This window comes from Bos mutus, chromosome 15, assembly GCF_027580195.1.
Source record: "Bos mutus isolate GX-2022 chromosome 15, NWIPB_WYAK_1.1, whole genome shotgun sequence".
Taxonomy (NCBI): Eukaryota; Metazoa; Chordata; class Mammalia; order Artiodactyla; family Bovidae; genus Bos; species Bos mutus.
The window spans coordinates 24,960,615-24,975,888 of record NC_091631.1 but is presented as its reverse complement, the minus strand read 5'-3'; the positions used below and the strand labels follow the sequence as shown (position 1 = coordinate 24,975,888).

Below are 15,274 nucleotides of genomic sequence, written 5' to 3'. Positions count from 1 at the left end.
TATTATTTTTTTGTTTGTTTTTTGTTTTTTAATTAATTTTATTTTATTTTTAAACCTTACATAATTGTATTAGTTTTGCCAAATATCAAAATCAATTGTTATTAAATATGGCTTTTTACATGTCACTTTTCTAAAAACAGGGCCATTTCTGGAGCAGGGGGAGCCATTATTTCTTGGTCACCTTTATGTTTCCATGTGTGAAGCCTCTGTTCTAACACTTTTAAGAGGCTGTTTCCTGCACTAAACTTGTTTATAAAGGACAGCAGACAGCTGTTCAGCTGCTTGGCAGCCACTAGTGTCTCTGTGGGATATCTTTGGATATTAAAAAAAAGCTAAATTCCCCTACTGGGTGGAATTTTATGAGCTCTGTGGGAGAATTTCTTTGTGGTCCTTTTCTCTACTGTACATAATATATGCTGATGATTGTTGTGAAAAACTATTCTTATTGCATTTTTCAAAAGCCCAAGTCTTAACATCAACAGTCTTAGAAGTTTAGAACCATCTAGAATATCTTGCACCTATCTACCAACTTTCAAAAGTAGTAGTTTTCATTATCATTTGTATAATGAAATTTTCAATAATGCAATATTATAGGAAAATACCTAATTGCCCTCTACTCCTGTGAGAATAATGCACCTATTTTCTGTATGATTTCTATGGTATTTAAGTGACTGAGAAAAATATGATGCCTTGACTGTATTGGTTTAATCTCCCTCACTAAATTATGACTAAAAAGATATTATGCAAATGAAAAGAGAAAAAGGCAAATTGAATTTATACTTTATTAAAATCAAATAATTCTTACAACTCTGAAATGTATATTCAATAACATTGTGTAACTGTACATTGTTCTTTATAAAACTTCAGGTCATGTCTGATTAAAAAACACTTGGACTGTATCCTAAATATATCCAGTGGTTGATGAAATTTCTTAATGACCCATGGCACGTTCTGAAAGACATCAGAGAGCAGGGCCAGCACTCTGATACCTCTCCCTTGGAAATGCTGGATCACTAATGGAATTCTGCATTCTGCAACTGCCCCAGCCCTGGCAGTTTGGCTAACAGGAAATGCAGCTGTGTGTGCTTTCCCTGGAAAGCTAACTTCTTAAAGCTCACTGCATAGCTCCCATTTGTGACCCACAAATACTTCCTCAGAGTGCTAGAACCACTTCAAAGCAGAAATAAAGGTAGAGCCCAAAAGGAAAAGAGAAAGTAAGGGGGGAAATGCTGATTCCCCAACTTTCCCCATGAGTAAATCACGTGAAACAGTTGCGGGACCCATGAAAGGATTGTCTATCTTATATTTACAAATGATAATGTGATTCCAGTGAGAAAAAAAAAATCAATAGTGCCTCAATGTAAAAAAAGTAATCACTGGATTATTATAGCCAAAAATGTGGCTAATATTTTCGTTTGTTTTGCATTAAGGTGACATACCTGTTTGATAATGGAGGGACAGTCTTCTTTGCTATTTTTATGGCAATATGGGGTAAGTATGTTCCTCCATTACTTAACTTCCTAACCCTTGTTTTCTGAAGCTGTTGTATGTTTCTGCACACCCACACACCCACAAACACACATACCACGTGTCAATTCAACAATAAAATCTCTTTTTTTCCTATGCCTTCTTGATACATTCACAGCTTCTTCGGGAATTTAACTCTTGATCTAATCTTCTAATCCCTAAAGCCTCAACCTTCCTATACTGTAGAGCATATTTTTCCCACCAAAAGCAGCCAGTAATTAAAAACAAACTGAAGCATACTTGTGAAAGTGATGATCAGAAAATGTTTTGTTTGCTTAAGGCTTCCAGTAATCTATTTTTTTTAACCTTACATTTTATGCACTTAGAGATACAGAATCTATTCTGTATATGATTGAGCAATAATGTCTAATACTAAATAAATCCTGTTCCTATCTAGCATCTTAAAACTGTAAAAATTATGTTTAGGTATATGTATTGGCTGACTTTTTCATGAAGTTTCTCATTGAATTTTTAAAGAACCCAACAGATTGGAATTTCCCATGATTTGAAAAGAAGTGATTACTTTCCTGGGTAGGGTCAACTTTCCAATGATGGTCTGTTGAATGCAAAATTATCATCAATTTGGCAACTTGAGAACTTTACTATGGACCTGCTGATACAGAAAAATAAAATGTACTAGAATACAAATCTTTCACTCCCATTGCCTTAATTTCCCAGGAACACAAACTCTGTGCCATACTCTTTCTAGTTTTAAGTCAAAAAAAAAAAAAAAAAAAAAAATCACCCTTCCAATTTTCCTTCAGGAAAATGCATTAAGACTACAAAGGGAACAATGAAGAGTTAATCCACTGACTTTTGTCTACCCCCTCACCCAAAAGGTAAAAACGTAATTTGGGGTTCCTATTTTCATTGAAGGATTTTTTAATTAATCAGGCAGGGCAATCATGGTGAAGTCTTTTAGTTTTACCTGATTCCATAGATATTTCCTACTAAGAAAAAAATAGGCCAAAATACTAATGAAGGTTTCTCAATGGATGAATCAGCATAGCCAAAACTGGTAAGAAAGGAAACCTCTTGGATGATTTATCCTCTGTTTATGTTTTTGCTAGTAGCCTTACGCTTTTACAGTTCTCCTTGACACAGGCCACGTGACAGTGGTCTTGCTTCAGTGTTTGGAAGATGGATTTGAAAAAGCCAGGATGTAGATGAACACTTGCCATCTGCAGCCTTTCCCCCCTAAGTTTTACACTGAGGTACGAAGCGGAGGTATGTCATCCATAGGAATGCCGTCGTGTGCATTTTCTCCACCTGCTGAAGTAGATGAATCATTTGCAGTTGGGTTGTAATAACTAGAGTTCCCAAAACTCATGTCATAAGGTTCCGGTGCATTATCTAATCGCAGAACTAAAAAAGCAACAAAAAAATTGTTTTATAGTGACAGTCTGGAATGCATACTCCCGCATCTGCTAGACCATAGGAATTGTTCTGGATGAGCAAATAGTTACATTTTTATGTGATATTTTCAGATACTGGGTTTGAATTTAAATAAGTAGTTATTTATCAAGCCACATTGTTGTTTCTAAAACTAAGAACAGTTTAACTTCCAAAATTTCCCTGCTGGTGGTCCAAACATAAAGGAACTACGGGAGAGATCACACAGAAGTCTAGCAATATTTGGTATAAGGAAGTATTGACATGTCTCATTGACTTTTGAATCTTGTGAATTCAGAACCATGTCAACAAGTTCAGAATTTTTTTTTTAATTTGGTCATGTTGTGCATTTGTGGGATCCTAGTTCCTGACCAGGGCTAGAACTTGGGCCCACAGTGATGAAAGCATACAGTCCTAACCACCAGGGAATTCCCAACATGTTCAGAATTTTTACTTCTGGTGTTAAGATTTTAAAAAGTGAGAGCTTTACTTTTAAAATCAGTGTCATTATTTTATTAAGTGTCTTAATATCTTTATGGGTGAGCAATGGAGAGGAAAAAAATTATAAAATCTTCTGTTTGCTTCTGATAGATCCAGGTTATTGTACACTTAAGGTTTTCTAACTAATAACATGGTTAGTTTTTTTTTTCTTTCCACAAACAAGTAATTATTATTTCCTAAATGATCTTGAATTTATTTTTATAGAAAACTTGGAATGTTCTAGGCTTCTGAATATTAAAACAGTGACTCTTTACTAGCTATATTAGTCATCTAATTATTCAGCTAGGTAGTCTCAGATCCTACCTAGTCCTTAAGGCTTCTGTTTACAAACTGGGCTCCCAGGAGCCTTATGGATTTGAAAGGGGTGACACAAAGTTACCTTGAAAAAGTAAAACTGTTGTGATTGAATTATTACATTTTGCCTCAATCACAACATCTTAGATTGTGTAAAGTTGACAGACTGACCTTTTACATGTGATAACATTTAAAGAAAATATTATGAAGTTAAAAAAAAAGTTTGGAAGCCCCAAAAGTTTGAAATCCTATCCTTCAATTTGGAAAAGTGCTACTTTTTATTTTCTATGGATTGCTAGAAATCCATAAACAGATTTGAAAAGGCTAGGATGTAGATGAACAGAGTTCAGTTAAATTTACAACTAATGGGTTTGCTTTTGAAAATCAACAATATATCAGTAATGATCCAAACTTATAAAAAATCAACAAGATTTTATCAATAGGACTCAACAGGGGCATTTAACTATATTTTGATGGTAGCAAGAGTCTATTGTGTAAGCCAAAAACCCAATTTTTTTTTGTCCTGAAATATTTTTTTTAAAAAGATGAGTCAAGCTTTTGAAGTGATTTCATTTCTGTTCTAGTTAATACTGATCACACTCAGTAGTTTATTCTTAGCAGACACATTTCTCATCCATAGATGTGGGTGCTTTTTTTTTTCCATCACGTGATTGGGAAATTTCTGAATTAAGGTATATGTGACTTTATGTACCCAAATATACAACTCTTCAGAAATTCTTTTTTAGAACCTCATCAAGATAATTAATAGAGAGCTATTGTATATGTGTAAACTTTGTTGTATATGTGTAAACTTTGGAAGAGCATCCAATTAGAATAAATCATTGTTCAAAATCCTGCTACTAAGAGATCCAACAACGATGGAGAATGGCTCCAATTTTTTGCTTACAAACTGGCAATTTTGTTCTTAATATCATACCATAGTCTTTTCATTGGCTTCTCTGATGGTTCAGATGGTAAAGAAACTGTCTGCCATGCAGGAGACCTGGGTTCAATCTTTCCAGGGGGTTGGGAAGATACCATGGAGGAGGAAATGGCAGCCTATTCCAGTATTCTTGCCACACTCTTCCTCGACAGAGGAGTGAGTGGTGGGCTACATACAGTCTATAAGACTGCAAAGAGTCAGACACGACTGAGTGACTAACACTATTTATAATGCTATGTTTTAGGTTCTGAGATTACTTAAAACCAATTGTGATGTAATAAGTAACAGTTCCAAATGGTTTTAAAACTTCACCAACAGGCCCATAGTTATTTTGGCTATGTTCTTTGAGAAAGAGAGTAGATCAGAATAAATCTTTAGTTCGTTTCTGTCATGTGACTCTCTAAATCCCATCTAGATAGTGCAGTGAACATTAGCATCTTCACTTACTTAAAACCAGTGTGTACAGGTGAAGTTCTGAAAGTTGTTTTTACCTGGTTCATTTCTGTCGTCATAAAGTCGCCGATGGGAAAATGAATCTGTTTTCCTTTTTCCACATAAAAGGTAGCCAACAAGACTAAGCAATGAAGCACCCAGAATAGCACCTAAAATGGCCCCAAATACCACTCCTGTATTTCTGTTCTCTAGAGGACAAAGGAAAAATAATTTACACATAGGAAGTAGAAAACAGTTATTCAAAGAATAGAAATACATGTGGATTTTATGTAAGCAAAGTTTAACACATTTCTTTTAAGATAATGGGTATGTATATACAGTGTGTGTGTGTGTGTGTGTGTGTGTGTGTGTGTGTTATAAAGTACTGAGTTTTGGGGATGTATCCAAAATATATACTTCCTGATAAAACTGTACTTCAGAATTTGAATTATGCTGAAACATTCCTAAGCCTTAGTTTTGTAACTGTCTCATTACGTATTAACACCAATAGTACTGAAATGCCATGTGCATTCTCCATTAAGATCTAACTTCTCTGTTGAATTCTATATTGTTTTTAATCATCTCTGAATCACTGATGAACTTTAATGATGAGATAGGCTTTGAGTTTGTTTCTATTCAAAAGTAAAAAGCAAATGGGAGTAAGTAGGTGATAGAAATGAATTCACCCCAATGAAAAGGCATTATGAGAAAAATAAATACATCCTGATATAGAATATTTTCAAATACAGGAAATATACCAAACAAAACAGGATGTTTGCTGTACTTTGTACATTTCAAACAAATGTGTAGGTCTGTTTCAAGGAATCCAGAATTTCATTCTATCATCCCCTTCAACAAGCACCTTATTTGAAGGCTGTCATCAATAAATCACATAATATTCCCTGAATTCATGCTTAGTACAATTTATTTTCAGCTTTAAAAAATAATTTCTCAAGAAGCTTATTAATTAGGTAGGCAAGGGTTCTTATAGGGTCCCTAATTCTATATCAGACTCCATTTATACACCAAGAAACATGTTGAAATTTATTGACAACAGCAGCACATTTTTTTACTAAGCTGAAAGTGAGACAAAGTTAACTAAATTTTCTTTTGATTAAAAAACAATGGTAGGATTAAGTACTCAATATTCTCTCTCTCTATATATATATATATATGCTGCTAAGTTGCTTCAGTCGTATCTGACTCTGTGCGACCCCATAGATGGCAGCCCACCAGGCTCTCCATCCCTGGGATTCTCCAGGCAAGAACACTGGAGTGGGTTGCCATTTCCTTCTCCAATGCATGAAAGTGAAAAGTGAAAGTGAAGTCGCTCAGTCGTGTCCGACTCTTAGCGACCCCATGGACTGCAGCCTACCAGGCCCCTCCGTCCATGGGATTTTCCAGGCAAGAGTACTAGAGTGGGTTGCCATTGCCTTCTCCATCTATATAGTGTTAGAAAGGCAAAACAGAGCATATTTTTTTATGTATGAATGGAAGGATGTCTTAAAATTATGAAAATATGTGTACATGTAATATATTGGTTGCAATGCTGTAGTAATCTTGAATTTCAAATTTTAAAACTTTTCTTGTACACTAACAACAGCTTTCAAATAGGAATTTGTATATATAATTTGTTGTTTATATCACTAACATCTGTAGATAGGTTGTATGGAAATCAATTAGTTCATGGAGGGAAAAAAGAGTATTTTTTTTTAAATTCAGGAAACAAAACCATGGTTATATAAACAATTTTCATTATATATTGGAAATATTTTCTGTTTTATGTTTTAAAACTTGACTAATCCCCAAATGAAAACAGAAATGTCCCCATAACACAATTTTCTTGTGATACTCACAGCTAAATTTTATTTTTATGGTGTTCAGTAGGTACCAAACCAAAAATCAAGAAGGGTATCCTGTTGAATTTACTTTTTTAAAATATCAGTGTTCTAGTCTCCTGTGACTGCTGTATGGTTTCAGATAATTTCCAAATTTATTCATTTCATTCTCTTTTCAAAACCCACATACATATATTTTTAAACTTCCGTTGCGTTGTATTCCTAAAAGCCTGGGAAATTTCATATAGTCTTTCTGAGATGCAGTAAAATTGTTACAGTGTCTTAAAACTGTATCATTACATCAGTTTCAGTTTCTTTTCAGCTTAACCTATTTCTTATTTTGGCCCACTGTTTCATCACATTCCCATTCAGTAATGACTAGTGTCTATAAGCCCCAAATCCCTTCACTGTTCACTATGAATATCATGGCTGCTGTTGCAAAATGAGAACCACGTGCACTATTGCACCCTCCTTTTTCTTCTAGACTGGTGCATTCCTCAGGTGTAATAACTTATTTGGATATTCAATTTCACACAAAAGGAAAATTAAATCCATTTATATTTACCTTCTTGGGGGTCTGACGTATTTGGAAAGATTTTTGAATTATTGGTGAATTTCAGGGTGGGATGTAAAGTTGTTTCTTGATAGACGGTAAACCCCTCCACGCTCTCTCTGGTTGTGGTAGGCCATCCCTCTGTTACCATGGGGGTCACAGACGTGGTGTTTGGTCCTGAAGGGAGGTTGCTAACTGTAATGGAACTGTTGTCAGGAGCTTTCATGGTATCATTGATGGAAGACAGGGTAAAGTTTTCTGAAGATACAGGAACTGTGGTATTGGGAGGGGCTGAAGCTGGCAGAAGACTGTTATCTGCTATGGATGAGTTCCAAGGCAGTTTAGAAACAAAGCTGTGGGTTGAGGGAGATCTTGGGGAAAGTGTAGGCATGAGGCTGGGACTCCTGGAAGAGTTGTCTGTTGACAGATTACTGTAGAAACCTGTTTCATGTGTTTTATTTGATGGATCCTCAAAAGAGAAATTACTTGCCTTGGGGTTGGAGGTTTCTCTATTTTCTTTATCTGAGGTTAAATTTGCTTTACTTTCTAAAGGGACAGATTGATTTTCCCTTGTTTTTAAGTCTTCTGCAGTGCTTTCTGTTGTGTTTGTTTTTTGACCTTCTTCCCCATGGCTTCCAAACAGTAGTAAACTAGACAAAATTGAAATCAACAGAATTTTGGCTGAAGTCAACATTGTAATCTTCTTTGGTATTAGTGTTAATATGGAGAATCTGAAAGAAAATAATAACCATTTGATTTATTAAATGAAGTATTGAGGTTTTTCTTTAATGGATCTACATTTCTAAAGTGACTTTAAAAAATATAGAGACATAGTACTCAGATGATAGTATCATAACCTTTATTCCAAAAGTTTGTTTTCTTTGGATTTTATTAAAACAAGAGTCACTAAGTTCTGTTTGACTGAGTTCTATTTTCTATATAATATTTCTTTCTTTCTTCCTCTAGGGAAATGCCATATAGAAACTTTTTCAAGCTAGGCATTGCCATTTTATTATTTCCAAGATCATTTAGCTTGGGACAAGTTGAAGTATACACACACACACACACACAGTGTATATGGATGGCTAAGTAATTTTTTTTTAATACTATAAATATAGGGCATGTAGAGCTTGCTGATTTCTTTAACCTATTTAAGGAAACATGTTTCTTATAAAGATGTAATTTGGAGTGTTTATTATAAAAATTATGTTATCAATTATACACTAAACATACCACTTTAAAGTGAGTCAGTCAGGAACTCCACTTGAAAGCATTTTATTAGTTCTTAATTTGAGTTACTTGAATTTGAGGTTAACATCCCTTTTTTTAAACATTATCTTTACTTCATGTAGCCCCTTTTCCTATTAATCCCAAGTTACAGAAAGTCAGAAAAACTCTTAGAATTGGAGATTGTTTCATTGTATCCTCCTATTGTATAAGTGAAGAATCTGGGAGTATGTGTGGAAAAAGGTACCTAACCAGATCATGGCAGAGTTGGAGTTGGAAACCATGGCTCTGACCTCCAATCCGGGCACATCACATTGCCTCTTAAATGTGGAAGCTCCACAATTCATAGGTAGGAGGATATGGGGAGAGGTTTTGAATTTACATTTATATTGCAAATCTGGCTTCTATATGAAAAACATATGAAAAAGAATCATCATGTGAAGCAGTTGTTTTATCAAATCATAATAATCATACTAAATTCATAGTGTTCTGCAGACTAAATGAAATAATTTAAGTAGAAGTACTTTAAACCATATTTGGTCCAAAGTAAGTGGTTAGTTAATTTCCATTTCTTATTATTAAAATATAACATTATTTCCATAAGTGTCTTACAGTTTGTAATATCAACTCATTAGATCCTCACAATGATCCCTTGAGACAAAAAGAGTAGCTCACATTATCCTCATTTTGCAGATGAAGAAACTGAGGGTCAGAGTGTCCGGTAATGAAAGCTAGTAAATGAAAAAAGCAGCAGTGAAAGCCAAGTTTGCTGACTCCAACCTAATTAGGTGTTAAAATTTTAAGTATTTTTTATTTAAAAATAATTCTTTAAAAAAGTTAGACTATATTTGTATTTGTGATTATTTTGTTTATTTATATTTCAGTCACTTTCTGTGATAATCATGAAAATTCATTTAGATCCTAAAAATTTTTAACATAATTGGAAAACATATTATTAGTATGCACGTATTACATGAGATGGTTTGCATGTTTTCTCATTTAATTCTTAACAAAAACAATCAAACAATAAGGAAGAGGGTATTAATCCTACTTTACAGATAGTTAAATGGGAATAAAAAAATGTAAATAATGTATTCAAAACACATAGCTAGTAGTTGAAAGATAGGGTTAAGATTCAGACCTTGGCATCAAAATCTCATAATCACTCATCTATATAATAGAAGCTACAAAGGAATATAGATTTGGTATCAACTGGTTTTTAGAACTTTTCCCACAAGTGTTTACTTAGCACAGATTAAAATAATAATAAAATAATCCAAATTTTATTTTAACCAGAGCTGTTGATAACCTCATCTTTTTAATCACTGGTAAAGTAGTGACTTCTACCTAACTGTGCTGTGCTTAGTCACTCAGTCATGTCCAACACTTTAAAACCCCATGGACTGTAGCCCGCCAGGCTCCTCTGTCCATGGAATTCTCCAGGCAAGAATACTGGAGTGGGCTGCCCTGCCCTCCTCCAAGGGTCTTCCCAACCCAGGGGTTGAACCCAGGTCTCCGCATTGCAGGTAGATTCTTTACCGTCTGAGCCACCTTCTTTGTTTAGTACCTCTTAAACATACTAAAGTACACCTTTATCCTAATTTAGAAATTCCCAGCAGTTGTCGCCATGGTTTCTAAATAAACACTTTTACCTTGTAATTTACAGATTAACATGAACAAAATAGGAATGATTATCCCTAGGACCTGAAGTTCACCAACATTTAATTAAAATATTGCTTCACCTAGCACATTTAAAATGCAATCAATTTAGTTTAAAAATACTCAAATGAACCTTTTCAGAAACATCTCTTTCCTGTTAACTGTCAAGTTCATAGTAAACTTTATAGCCTCTTTCACTGTCTCCTGCCATGGATCTGATTCATTTTGCATTGTATTTGGTCACCTGTCTGGTTAGGCAGTTTGATTTGCCTTCCCTAAACCTAGGCTTTCTGATTATTTTGTCTTCCCAAAGAAGCAGTCACCAGAGGGGACCAAAAAACAAACCTTGGCCGTTCATCTAATTTTCTCATAATGTCACATAAGGATTGTTGCAAAGTGCTTTTACTCCCTTCCCGTTATGAGAATCCACTCAAGAGTCAACAAAGTGACTTTTGTTGTTCCTGTTTCACTTTGCCTGTAACATGGAACCACCGAGGGGATCACTCTACCTTTTACCCAGCTTTTGATTATAACTTGAAAACCTCAGGTATCAACACCCCTAATGGGCCAAGCAGTCTGTTATGCCTATAATTTATTTCCAGGGAAACAGGAGAAAGTAAAGAGTGGGATAAGACAGTACATTGTGAATGCTATTTGTAATTTATTCAAAAATTAATATACTCATGGGTAAGGCTTTTGTGAGCATTGATTTGTTCTGTTGTCCCAGAATGGTAACTGGGGACAACTTTGCTTCTGCCCTCTGGCTTCTGAGAGAACCAGGTTGCACCTCCTACTCAGGTCCGCTCATCTTAAAGGGACAGAAGCAGCCAGGAACTGAAGCCATCAGCTTTTCAGAACACTGGCACTGGATTTTTGCTGGGGCATGGACTAAGCAATTTTGGTTAAGTTGTGACCCCATTTTCCCCTGGAGTAGGAGACGGCAACTACTCCAATATTCTTTCCTGAAAAATTCCATGGAAAGAGAAGCCTGGTGGTCTACAATCCACAAGGTCGCAAAGAGTCTGACATGACTGAGCACAGACCCCATTCTGAATGGAACAAGGCATATTACAAACAGGGGAGATTAATGTTAGTGGTACAGAAACTCCAGAGGACAATAAAAGAAATCTATATTCTTTGTAATTTTCTTTCAGCCTCCTTCCTTCTCTAGTTAATATATTTAAACTCTGTTGTCTATTTGCTGTGTAAAGTTACACTGGATAATGGATTGCGTGCTCCTGTCTTCCAAGTTCATCAGTCAACCAGTTGCATAGTGAAGGCAGAGAGAATGTGGGGATGAAAGAAAGTGAATTTGGAGAGAGAGAGAAAAAAAACCAGGAAAACCAGATAGCATCATTTCTTCTGTTCTTTGCCCCATCTTGCCCTGAGGTAGAAATTCCTAAGAGGAATTTTCAGGATGTAGCCTGCTGCTGCTGCTAAGTCACTTCAGTCGTGTCCGACACTGTGCAACCCCATAGATGGCAGCCCACCAGGCTCCCCCACCCCTGGGATTGTAGCCTAGGAACAGAGATAAGCTCATTATGAACCTGAAAACCTTCCAAGATTAGAATTATTATAAAGGGAATAGAGACAGAGAGAGAGAAGGATCCATCCAATTTGTGATACGTTAAACAAAGATTCTAAGTCCTTCTGAATATATTGAAATGTTTGTATTGCTTCTAAGGCTTAATAACTTTTAAAATATACTTTCAGATAGTGTGAGTTTCTTTTTTTTTTTAATAATTCCTCTATCCAAAGAAAATGAACGCTATTTTCTCTTGTCTTTGGTGTTAGCACTAAAAAGTGGTTTCACATTACTGCTTTTCTATAGAGGGTTTCAGGAGATGGTGATAAAGGAAGAAAAAAAGAAAACTTGTGGCTGTTAAGGGAAGCAAATCCACATTCACTGTTCATAAAATTGTTGCCCCTTAATTTTGTAAAGTTATTATTCTGCCCAGCCCTCCTGTTGTAACTGAGTCATACCTATTTTGCACTGAGCTTTAAAAATAAGGACGTACCCTGGTTTGTGTCAAGTAATCAAGCCATGCAAGGGAAGAGGAATAACCATGCTAGTTATTCTAACCTAAACCAAAATCAGAAATGTTAAAGAAAACCATTGCTTTAAGCTGCACTGAGAAGATGTATAAAAGCATGTTTCTACATGTAGTGAAACAACTAAAGAATATATTCTGTGCTGCTTCTCTCTCAGTTGTTTGTGATCATTCTTATTGTAGATCTCAGGCTACCAATTAAGACAGATGAGTTGTGCTTGTCTTAGTCATAAGAAACAGCCTGACATATAGCTGGTATCCCAGGCAGAACTCACATTTTACTCAGAGTGGACTTTCCAGTCTTGCATTGTATTTTGCTTTTCCCTCACTGAAAAAGCCACAGTAAATGAAGACATAAGGAATTATGCTTCTAGAGATGCCTCTTTTATGAGAGGGTTTTAAGGGAGAGAAGACTTAACTAGCCAGAAGGTAGGATTCTATTGAGAACCCATATCATTCACTTTATTTGATTTTAAAAGGAAGAAACAAACAAAAAGGAAAACATGACTTTCCTTCAGGAACTAATACATTTCAAGAGTTTGAGAACATCATTCTAATATAAGACAGAGGAATGTATAAGCCCAGAAGAATAGATAGAATGTCATACTCCCTGCTAACTTGAGCATTTTCAGTCATAAACTTCAATAGTGAAATAATTAGGTTGAAGAGTGTTAAGTTTAGAAAGATTGTGTCTCCAAAAGAAATATTCTGGACCCAAATTCCCGGGTTTTCAGCCTTCTATTGTTTCACTGTTTGTAGAAACAGTCTCTATGGGTTGGTTAGAAGACAGTGGTAAGCAGTATATCGACCTCTCTTTACTAAAAGAATCCTTACACAGCCACAAACTGAAAATAATTATAAGAAACTTAATGTCTGTCTTTGATCCATGGGAGGTCTTTTGCAGCAACCGGCTTAGCCTTTTAGATTTCCATTGAGTGCTCTACAGGTACACATACCATGTTAAGTAACATATATACACATCATTTTGTCAATTTTTGATTAAGAAGATCTTTGGTGAAGATATAAAGTTAATAATTCCTTGCATTAGTAGATTGTTTTCGAAAAGCTGCTGTGTTCTAACACTTCAGCAAGAACCATTGAGCCAAATGCATAATTTAAATCTAAATACTCAGTTTATATTCTCACAGCCACTTCTGCTTTAAACATTTTGAAGCTTTTTACTAAGATCTGACTTAAGGAAATTCGCCCTTGCAATCATGCACATTTGAAGCAAGTTTTTTCTTTAACTCTTCAGCTGGTTTCATCATCTACAGAATTTGGCAATAATTCTTAAAGTTAACTCACTTAGCACGAGTGCTGATTTGGAAGGTAATTACTTGATGAAACAGCTACCTGTCTTCACAAAGGGTCTCTGTAGGTACTTGCCAGACTGTTCTGCCAAAAGTTCAACTGACTTTGATTCTCTTTGGTAAATAAGAGAAAGAGAGAGAGAATGAGACCAAGGATCTGATATAATCCAGCATGCACTTACCTTCAGGTCTAGGAGATGTTTACAAACAGGAACTCAAGTATCACAGCCGTCCTGGCCACAATGAGTCTGCCATGCATTAAAGAAAGCAAATGGGTTAAGTGTACAGATGTCCCACTAAGCAGGAGGGTGCCAGAGAAATGAAGTTAGGTGAGGCTAGCTGTATCTTGCTTGTGTAATAGAGCACCCAAGAACCCGACTGACCTGCTTCTCAGCTGTCAGCATGAAGCTATCACCTCATTCAGGCCTTTAAAAAAAAAAGAGAAAAAGAAAGCCCAACCCTCCGGCTTTCATAGGTTGGTTGCTTTGACTTCGGGACAGGCTAGTTCTCTTTCGGGTGTTGGAAAACAAAGGGCATACATTTCTTGCCCTCGGTGAAAAAAAGCGGGACAGAGAGTTTGGTCCTGGTCACTGCTGTATCAAGGATTTCTGACACATGCTGGGTTCCCCCTTTGCAGATGAGGAAACCACAGTGAGTCAGGCCTGCACCTGTTGCTCGAGTGACCTGTGCCGGCCGCATGCTGTTCTCCAAACACATAAACAAATCTTTTTTTCCCATTGTGAGGATGCCCGATTTGTGTACTCACAACCTGAATGCAGAAAGTGTTGTCTGCTGTGCGCTGAAACTAGATTTATAGAAAGTCACACTTCAGACAGTGGATTACTGTGCATCAGATCCTTGAGAAAGCTGTAAAATATTAAGTTAGAAATCAGCACCAGGACTGAGGTGGGGTTTCTTGCTGACTCTCAGAAGTTTGGGGGAGGTGGTAACTGGGGCCTGACTGAGAATGCCATGTGATCCCGAGTAATCTGGCAGCCTGCTCAATTAGTTTCCATCCTGTGTTCTCTTTGCTTTTCCTCTCAACTTAGAAGCCAGAGAGTTTCAGAAGAGCCTAAGTAATGCTTGGTTAAATACTAGAGTTGAATAACAACCTGGCATACTTCCTTTCACGGCTTATAAAAGGGAGAAGAATGAAACTGCACTTTCTGGGAGATTCCGCCCATCAATATTTGGGGACCGTCGCCAGGGTCTGTTCAGTTCAGTAAGCCTGAGGTTCATGCTTAGATTCTGTTGTGCAAGGAGATAGGTTTCCAACTGCTGAGAGAGAAAATGAAACTTTAGCTAAGGTTCAGGGGCTTTAAATTGAATGCAAAGAATCTGCCCAGTTAATTGGCTTTAAGAAAGAACAAGGTAATTCTATAGTTTCAAATTTTCTGAAGCCCAAAGTCCTTCAGAGTTTGATTAGAAATTAAGCCAATTAAGCCTAAAACATATTCACTAAAAAGATATTTAAGCTATATCTGTACTAGTAGGAAGAAAAGCAAGTTCAGTTTAATCAAATAACTAGTTACTGAGAAATGGCTTAA

At 36.0% G+C, this 15,274-nt stretch overlaps 2 protein-coding genes across 10 annotated transcripts in view; one reads left to right on the top strand and one right to left on the bottom strand.

Annotated features, from left to right (window-relative positions):
* The window catches only part of ANO3 (anoctamin 3), a 495,323-nt gene that overhangs the window by 411,624 nt on the left and 68,425 nt on the right, over nucleotides 1–15,274 (top strand). For all 7 annotated transcript variants that reach the window (XM_070383648.1, XM_070383649.1, XM_070383645.1 and 4 more), the window contains one exon: nucleotides 1,431–1,491. In XM_070383648.1, the coding sequence (XP_070239749.1) occupies nucleotides 1,431–1,491 (61 nt within the window). The remainder of the gene's footprint in view (nucleotides 1–1,430; nucleotides 1,492–15,274) is intronic.
* On the bottom strand, nucleotides 761–14,388 carry MUC15 (mucin 15, cell surface associated). 3 transcript variants are annotated; one of them, XM_005890657.3, is made up of 4 exons: nucleotides 13,910–14,375; nucleotides 7,493–8,211; nucleotides 5,149–5,298; nucleotides 773–2,892 (listed from the first exon to the last, which is right to left on the bottom strand). In XM_005890657.3, the coding sequence occupies exons 2-4, from the start codon at nucleotides 8,172–8,174 to the stop codon at nucleotides 2,732–2,734; spliced, it is 993 nt and encodes a 330-aa protein (XP_005890719.2). In that variant the 5' UTR covers nucleotides 8,175–8,211; nucleotides 13,910–14,375; the 3' UTR covers nucleotides 773–2,731. The 3 variants fall into 3 exon arrangements, with proteins under 3 accessions (XP_070239753.1, XP_070239752.1, XP_005890719.2); XM_070383651.1 differs by lacking the exon at nucleotides 5,149–5,298 and having other exon boundaries at nucleotides 763–2,892; nucleotides 13,910–14,388; XM_070383652.1 differs by lacking the exons at nucleotides 5,149–5,298; nucleotides 13,910–14,375 and having other exon boundaries at nucleotides 761–2,892; nucleotides 7,493–8,208.